At 47.2% G+C, this 9276-nt stretch overlaps 1 protein-coding gene across 3 annotated transcripts in view; it reads left to right on the forward strand.

Moving 5' to 3' along the window:
* LOC128874536 (mushroom body large-type Kenyon cell-specific protein 1) overlaps positions 1 to 9276 on the forward strand; it is an 81408-nt gene that overhangs the window by 51621 nt on the left and 20511 nt on the right. For 2 of the 3 annotated variants that reach the window (XM_054119354.1, XM_054119356.1), the window contains 4 exons: positions 65 to 144; positions 3968 to 4403; positions 7365 to 7605; positions 8174 to 9050. In XM_054119354.1, coding sequence (XP_053975329.1) covers positions 65 to 144; positions 3968 to 4403; positions 7365 to 7605; positions 8174 to 9050 — 1634 coding nt within the window. The remainder of the gene's footprint in view (positions 1 to 64; positions 145 to 3967; positions 4404 to 7364; positions 7606 to 8173; positions 9051 to 9276) is intronic. The other variant, XM_054119355.1, reaches the window with a different exon arrangement.

The following is a 9276-nucleotide window of genomic DNA, read 5'->3' on the forward strand; positions in this document are numbered from 1 at the left end:
ATATTCCTTCTGACTGACTGAAAGCGGTATGTTATCGATTGTATCGTTTCCTTTTTTGTCACAGGACAACAACATATCTCTATTGGAGCAACAGAAAATACCTCTAAGGATGCCCGCAGGTATCGACCCCAAGAGTATCTTTAAGTAAGTAGCTCTTTTTCATCATAATCGACGTAGACGATTAAGCTCGTGATGCACCGACGAAAGGACAAACGTTTCGATTTCGAATCTTCGATCTTTTCCGGCGATCGCGACACCTAGCCTCGTTCGGTCCGATTAGAATTCGTCGGCCGTGCCTGGTAACCGAAACGAGAGGCGCGTCGATTCGCGGCAGTGTTATCGCGCGACACGTTTTACACCTCACGGCGAGACGAAGCTACCTCTGATATAGATATTTGCATTCCGCGCGGGCAAAGGAAAGCGTTGATCGCATTCCACGCCGTAGGATGGGGCGCGGATTCGAGTTAAACGACAATTTAGTGGACAACACGACGGTGGCAGGCAGGCTGATTATACTCTTCGGATGCCGCCTATCGTTTTAATGATGACACCTCGCCCGTTTGCGGTGGATACTTTTATATTGTACAAAAGTTGTATTTTATCCCCGCATTCGAATCTATAACAACGCCTGCACGAACTGGCAATTAAAAAGTTTTCCTTTCGCTAGCCGGTTATTTGCAAATTTTTCCGCCCCCGCGTGTCCTATTGTTCGCTAGATACTCGTTACGACAATTTACTCGGGAGTCTGTAATATTTTTCCTTTTTTTTTTTTGCCATCGTCTGAAAACGTACGCAGAAGTGGACAAAGCTAGGATAAGATTATTTATTTACACGAAGCGTTGACCATATCTGCGCGTTAATCGTTTCAACCGAATTCACGATAGAATTATCGCGCTCCTGGGAACGTTAACCCAAAGGTACGCCAAACGAAACCGCCGTGCTTCGTTACGTACGAAACGCGCGGCTATATCGAACCGAGCATCGCGTTCGTTCCAAAGGGTAACTCGAAAATTAAAAAGAGAAACTTGGCGTTCCGAATCGGCCGTGAAAGTGAATCGAAGATCATCGGAAGTGAAACCTAGCATCGACGATCCGTTCTTTCCGACGAATTTCGCGTAAATGGAACGAACAAGTAATTCTACGAACGAACGAATAACGTCCTCGAGCGCCGATACGTTTGATAAAAAATGGATACGACGCGGACGGTCGAAGAAGTCGCGAGAAGGAAAACGAAAGAGAGGAAAGACGAATAACGCCGGAGAGTCAAAGTCGCGAATCGTGTCCGTACGTTGCCCTCGTGTTTTCGCTGTTTTCCCCGCGGAACATTTTGCGCGTCAAATTTTTATCATCGTCTATTATTAGTCCACCGTAATCTGCACCTCCTGACACATCGAAGGCACAAAGTACCTCGCGTGTGTCGTACGTACGTTGCACGAGAAAGATCGCCGGTCGACGGGAAACGCTGGAGGGAAGAAGATGGAACGCGAGTCTCGGATCGCGTCAGCGCATGCGCGCCACCGTAATTAACGATAAGATAGCCCGCCGTCGAAACCGCTCCAGTAAAGTCGAAATTAGAAGCTCGAACGATCAACCGAATCGGAATTATGTCTACGCCGGTGTCGAACAATTTTTGAATCGACCACGACTCGATATCGCTCGAGAACGATTATCGGTCTCCTTCCTATTATTCTGCGATCGATGTTTTCCTTGTCGGTGCACCTGAAACAGGTTCAAATCTCGAACAATTACGAGACGATTCTGACCGATGTGTTCACAATTACGTCTGTAGAATATCAAACTTCGTCTAAAATTTTATTAAATATCCGTGAATCTTCCGAGTGTACAGACCGAGCGAGTACCTGATCTATGCGAGAAATCGATACCTGAAGAAACGCTTTTTAGCTAGTCTAGACAAAGCGGGGAAAAAATGTGAATTTCTTACGGATGGCGAAATTGTAATCACTCGCGAATACGTAATCACCTACCTTGCTCGACATACGGTGTCCCGACGTCGCTGTTCGGAGATACGAGTATCAAACTCGCGCAATGTCATTTCTAGAGTTTTATCGCGCAATCGCTGCATCGACAGGTGCGAAACTCGCGAAACAAAGAATGAGAGATTGAAGATTTCTAGCGAGCTGACAGCCTACGTTTCGGACCCTCCCGGTCGGGGGCAGAACGGTCGAAATGCACTTTTATCAGTTTGCTTCGCTGCCCGACAGAGAATAGGTCAACGAACCCACCAAGGGGGGGACCACAGTTCCTACGAGTCACCGGTGAGGAGAGGGAGAGTTCTTAGCGCGATGAATTCTTACGGTTAATCTTATCGTCAAACAGTGAGACAAATTGCAACGGCCCCGATAGCTGCCATTCTCGCGTCACTCGATTCTTCGATGAATTACTCACCCGCTAGCGAGCGTTGAAACTCAACGTCAACTAATCGTCTGGTTAATTTTCGTCGAGGTCTCCAGAAAATCCTGCTCGTTTTTATTAAACGACGAACATTGGAGGTACACTATCTCGCGAATGTTAACAGATAACATTGCACGATAACGGATAATTATCGATTTTTGCAAATAATACCATGATACCCCCTTTGCGTCGTTCCAGCTATCTAACCTTGACGAATCAAGCCCCGGAAAAGCTTTAATCGTTCCATATTTCCTAATCGAACTACATATACATATAGTTGCTACCTGTACAATTTCGTAGATCGAATTCGTGCCGACGCATCGTTACGTTGGAGATCGAAGTGTTAACGAAACACAGTTGGATCGATTCGCTTCTGGTCGAGACACGTGCGCGTACCGCGATTGCCACGTGGCCGTCGAGTACAAACACAAACCGCGATACAAGTTAGCCGATGAACCACCTATGCACGTGAGTCTGCGGCACGAAAAGTACCCGGATAACCAAACTTCGTTACGAACGATGGCTTTCCGCGCACATCGGTGCTCTGCGGTGGTCAACCAATTACCGAGCTTCCACCAAGCGTACATAGATTCAAGTCTCCGGAGAACTTGCGATCGCATACCTTTGGAACAACCATTTGTAAACGTTTGCCATCCGTTGGTGCATCGGTTACGTACAGACTCAGACGCCACTAGTGTCTGTACGAAAAATATAATTAACACTAAACCTATCGACGTTCGTTTGTAACCATTTCTTATGAGACAAATGACTAGTCTTGGAGACACTTTTCTCGATTAACCCTTTCGCTATTATCGCCGAATATATCCAACGCCGATATGACAATATGAGTAATTTTTTTTTTCGTAATTTGTATTTGTTCTAATATTCCTCCAAAGGGTTATGTACCCTTCACTTTCACTTGCAGTATAAGCGATGCATATAATTGATACAATTTTCAATCAATTTTTCCACATACTAAAACTATCAAATACATTTTTGTTACGTTAGATAGTTTTATTAAGCACTGTCACTTAACACTTCAATGACTGTACATATAAAAGTAGCCCGACAACGAGCAATGTGTACACTTTCGGCGAACGCTTCCGTTCAGTGGCGTTACTCCGGCGGAGTGGGGAGCCGTAGCGAAAGGGTTGAACGCAAAAATATTTTGCATGGAACTAAATTGAAAATTTAAAAATTTGAAAAACGTCATTTGGTCGTGGCAGGTTTAGCGTTAAGAAATGTGTACCCCTTTTTTCTTCCAATAAAATTTTTACGAATGTTTCACTGCTCATCGTATTTAATGTTTGAATTACTCTTTAACCCCTTCAGCTACGACCACGTTTGAGACTCGTGGTCGAATATTCGGGCCAAAACTGATTATCACGAGCCTGGCCCGTGGTGTATCGTTCGAGACAAATACGAAGATCACATTTTGGTACCAGGCCGTCGGAGCATAAATCGTAGCTTAAGGGGTTAAATGTCTAAACAAGCCCTGTTAGATGAAGAAGAAATAGATAAATAAGTGGACTAAATGAGGTGGATTGTGTTTTAGTTCGTGTTATCGCGCGAAACCGCGTATGACCGGGCCAGTGTCGACTGTGGCGGCGGCAGCAGCTGCAGCAGGCGTCGGTGGTGTCCCCGTGGTGGGTGCGGGGGGTGGTCGGAGGACCTACACCGAGGAGGAGCTCCAAGCCGCCCTTAGAGATATCCAGAGCGGCAAGCTCGGAACACGAAGGGCGGCAGTGATCTACGGAATACCGCGTAGCACCCTGCGCAACAAGGTCTACAAGCTTGCGATGGAGCGCGAAAGGGATGCGTCCCTGACTAGCACCCACTCACACCCTCACGAGCCCGGCGCCCCAGCCACGACCACCACCACCATCACCACCACCACCACCACTACTACTACTACTACTACTACTACTACAACACCACCAAATACGACCCAAAACGCCTCCGCGACCACTCCGCCCCCGCAAGTGGACGAGGTAGGTTTTGGGGACAGAAAGCCGTAAGAGAAAGACGATAGAATACAAGAGAACAAGCGTGATGATACGATACCGTTACCTGATTTTTACAATTACCTTCGTCTCGGTGGTCGTCACCGTCTGCCACGGAGAATTCGTGACACGTACGCTCTCGAGAGAATTGAGAATTGGCAAAGACTAGGATCTCAAATAGATAACGAAGCGTTCGGCTATGGAAAGCGTAGGGATCGAGTAAGGACAGAGTAGAGGACGTTTCGAAACCCCGCTTCTTCTGGCACCGGTGGCACGAGTTTCGTTCTCGGTTACTCTCAGTCATCGCGATCTTTTCGTATATCGTTTAAAGGGGGAGTCTGGTCTAGCTGGTCTAAAAAATCGATCCCATTTTTTTTTTGCTTAAAAATCTTCCTAACCATATGGAGTATGCTTTCGCAAAAGTCTGCAGTATGTTCTTGGAAGTGCAGATTACCTTCACACAGCCGTAAGAATAGAAGAACTCTAGCTTTTTTACAACCGAAAACTTATCGAATATCGTGGCTCATCGAATTTTTATCCGATTCACTTGATTCAAAGTTTAAATTCAAGACTTGCAGTTTTGAGCGAATTCTTCGCTTGCCACTACTATATCTATATACATATGTATATATTCAAATTAAATCTTTAGTGTCAAATTTTCTTTTTTGAACGTACCTTGATATGTAAAAAAAAGATTCATGAACGAAGATAAACTATACGTTAAAACGATATGCATTGGAAAAGAACCTTGGCTGGACCAGACTCTTCCCTTAACGATTGCAACGTCCGATACTCGTATCAGTGACGGTAGGACGAAATCGTAGATTCGAAGAAATTCTGTTCAACTACGTCTCATTTTACCCGACTCGATCATTTCTCGACGATTTTCCAGTCAATCGCGCGTTTCCAACAGATGCACGAGTTACTGTTTATGTTCTTTTTAATCTCGAAGCATTTCATTTGATCACCCACCACTTCGAATCCCTTGCGTGCATGCGCAGAGTCGATTGCCGCGTTCGAGTCGAGGAGATTTTCATACCGATTCTAAAGTATGCGACATTATCCGCACGCGAATATTTGTTAGCTGACTCGAACGTGTCGCAACAGACTGTGCAGTTCCTTTCGAGTTCGGCAGACGTTCCTACGTCATTAATCACAAGTTATCGGACGTTACGAGGAAAGATTACGATAGATGCCTTTGGACGCGATCCGTCTTCGGCAAAAGATGACGCATCCAGGGAAAACGAGAGACGAAACAGCTCGACGAATACGACAAGAAGGAAGGGGAGATGAGAGAACGATATAACGAAGGGAAAATGTCGAATAATTAACTCGCGAATAAATACCGCCCATTTATATCTAACAATAAGTGTGGTTTTGGTTAGGAAGAACGAATGGAGCTTCCCCAAAACATACCTCTGCCACGGTGATCGTGGAATTCGCGTGAACCGATCGCACCGTGCCGTCGAAGAGGCTCGAATTTTCCGTTTACCTTGGCCGCGTCGTTCGAACATTCATTTTTCCGGTTCGGTGAAAAATGAAGAGGACAGCGAGCGAGAGGAAAACGAAACCGACTCGTTGGGTGGTCCGACAATGGGGAGAAAATATCGGTTCACGTGCGGTTCCTTATCGGTCGCCGTGATGCTCAGTAGTGTCGAATGTTTTTGCATGGGCTGTTTAACTTTTTTTTATCTCACTATTTGTAGTTTAACACACGGCCACTTGGTCTTGGCGAGGTTGCAAGACTCGAGGTAAGTTTTCGAGGCGTTCGTTTCGAGCCGAGAGGAAAATGCCTACCTTCTTGGACGCGACGTTCGCGGTTCGCCCAGCCCCTCGAATTCGTTGTCACCAGTGTGCTTTTTCAACCTCGACACTGTGCATCCTCGATGTGTTTTGTACAGACGGTTGCGCTTCGACACCAATTGCCCGTTTCGTTTGTGAACGAGGGAATGTCAGGATTTTACGTTGAAATTTTTAACGAGACTGACCCTAACCGCAACGTACGTCTGCCTATTTTTACGTTTAGCGAGGCATGCTGACGGGTGGCTTTTCGAACAGTGATCGTTTCGAAAACGTTACGCCTTGTCCTAGCTGACAGTCGTACGGCGACAAAATCGCCTGCCGCAGACCTCGGCTACGAACAATTTCGTCGCCGCGCGACTGTCAATTAGGACACAGAGTTGCGCGTGCGAAACTATCGAGGACCAACCTTCCAAAAATCGTGTCCGAGATACTTTCGATCGACTTCACACGATGCATGATACGCGGGACAGTTTTGGGAAACGAACGTTCGATCGTGTATTTTCTTTTCCACGATGCTCCGCCTGGTGTCATTAGGAGAAGCGCAGACAGTTTAGTTTTGGTAGATCTTTTAGTTTGAATGCATGTAAGTACTTTGAATAATTTTTTCCGAGGTAAGTGTTGGTGTGTAGCGTCGGGTTCTTCTCGCTCGTCGAGGAACAAGACACTTTCGAGCTGGTTCTCAATTTTCGATCTTGCCTTTCTCTTTCCTTTCGCGCGTAAAATGGCAACGATAGAAGAGAGAATGTTTCGCCGCGACTAAATCGGCCAGAGCGTTTTTATTTCTTCAGTTTTACCGTTTGTTTCGTATTTCCTTTGTACGTTACGCTTCTCCGCGTGAATTCTATCTGGCAATTCCTGCATGACGCTTGGTCATTCTGCATTCGACGAAAAAGAAGTACTTACATGGACAACCGACACCGTCACAACACAGACACACGCATACAAACACAGTAGAACGCCTCTCGACGAAATCACAAAGTCGGAGATGTCGTCGTCAATAAACAGTCGCATCAAAGAAATTTCACGACCAAGATGAACCGTAAAACGACTTTCCTCGAGGGGATATTATTGTCGATAATCTGTACTTAACGTTGTTCCCCCGCGTCAGGGTGTGCAGAAAACGTTAGAAAGAAATATTCTTAACAGGTGGACGACAAGGAACTATCCGGAGCCGAAGAGGAGAAAGAAGTCGAGAAAGCCTTGCTGAAGCCGTTGCTGTCTTTGGAAGATCTCGTCAGGTTCTCCGCTCTCGAAGGAGGCGGCGGGGATTCCCTGAGAACTTTGCTTCAACGGGGACAGGAAACAGGTGCCGAGTGGCCGGGTCTCGAACACGCGAATATCGGTCCGTACATACAGAAGATGCTTGCAGCGGCCGCGCCATTCAAAGGTGAGAGACCAACAAGGATAATCGAACGACACTGTACGTTACATTTACGTTAGTCTTGTCTTTGGTACACGTCTATTGGGATTCACTGACACCCATCTATTAGAGGGACCAGAAAGTAATATAATTTCTTTTACATTAAATTCAAAGAAGAAAGTAATATCTCGGTCGAGTCTCCGGTCATCGATTAGGGGATCATTAAGTAGAAAAAGTAAAAATTCTTAAAAATGTTCGCGTCCGTGGGATTTGGGTTACCTCTGTCGGAAGCTAAACTATTTGGTTCGCTGACTGGGCGACTAGTAGTCTACGCGAAGGACCGAGACGAAAGTTGAAAAGTGTATTACGAGCTGGTAGGTCTTCGGAAATCGATAGAAGCCAGGCCCCAGTCGACGGGTCGGTGACACTTTTTCCACCTTTCGAACGGAACCTTCGTTTAAGTTGCTCGAACAGTTCTCAGGGGGCTAATCCGAGATTAAGACAAATGCTCGTAGGCGCGAGGAACCCGTAACGAAAAAATAACCCACCGTTTCCTCTTTGCATCCGTCCATTGAACGATCGTTTTGTCGCTTAGGTATGGAGACGCAAGACTATCGCATTCCAGAAGTGATGAGGAGGCTGATGAGCGAAGACAAGAGGCTAAACAAGAGCGTAAACGGGGACCAGTCGCAACCGCACCATCATCAGTTTCATCATCAACAATCCCACTCGACGCACTCTCAAGCGCAGACGCAAGCGCAACAGCAACAACAACGCGGCCCGATCACCAACGACGACTTCAATCCCAACATCGAGGAGGAGGCGAGCGACAGTGGTCAAGGCAGAGCGATTCTGAAGATTCCGTCCTACAAGCCAGCGAGCACCCCGGGATGTTCCAGCAAGAACGGCGAGCCAACTTCCGCCGCTTTCGCGCAGGGTTTCGCGGCCGCTGCCTCGAGTCCGGGTCTCCTGGAACGGGCCAGCCCCGCGTTCTCGGGCACCAGCAGCCCCACAAACTCCCTCGTGGGGAAGACGGGGGCCGTAAACTTCCGCGACGTGATAGCGAAGAGCATCAGCGTGAAATTCCAAGAAGGTCAGCCGGTCACCGCGGCAGGAATCGCCGGATGTCAGACAGCCGGGGTGGTGCAGTCGCAGCAGACGATGATGACGGACCCGAGTCCGTTCAAGAGGGGTCGGTACACGCCGCCGCAGCCGACGACGCAACAGGCGCAATCGCAGCCGAAGCCGCAGTCTCAGGAAGCGAACAAACCGAAACAAGCTACCGGTGGCAAAGGGACAAGACCGAAACGCGGCAAGTACAGAAATTACGACAGGGACAGCCTCGTCGAGGCTGTACGGGCTGTTCAGCGAGGCGAGATGAGCGTGCATCGCGCAGGCAGCTATTACGGAGTGCCACACTCCACCCTCGAGTACAAAGTTAAGGAACGGCATCTCATGAGGCCGAGGAAGAGGTACGTTCAAACGCAATACCTATCCAGACCTGGGTAACTTTTATTCGAAAGATGGATCGTCCGAGTATTAACACGTTCGCGACGGGATGTACCACCGGTGGTATGGTATAGATGAACTATTGTCGCGTCGTAGCATTTATACAACTGATTACTGTGATTATCAAATTTATTTATATTTTTATTCGTGGTATTATTTCAAAAAATCAACTAAATATCGAGATATACA

Source organism: Hylaeus volcanicus, chromosome 4 (genome assembly GCF_026283585.1).
Source record: "Hylaeus volcanicus isolate JK05 chromosome 4, UHH_iyHylVolc1.0_haploid, whole genome shotgun sequence".
NCBI classification, from domain to species: Eukaryota; Metazoa; Arthropoda; class Insecta; order Hymenoptera; family Colletidae; genus Hylaeus; species Hylaeus volcanicus.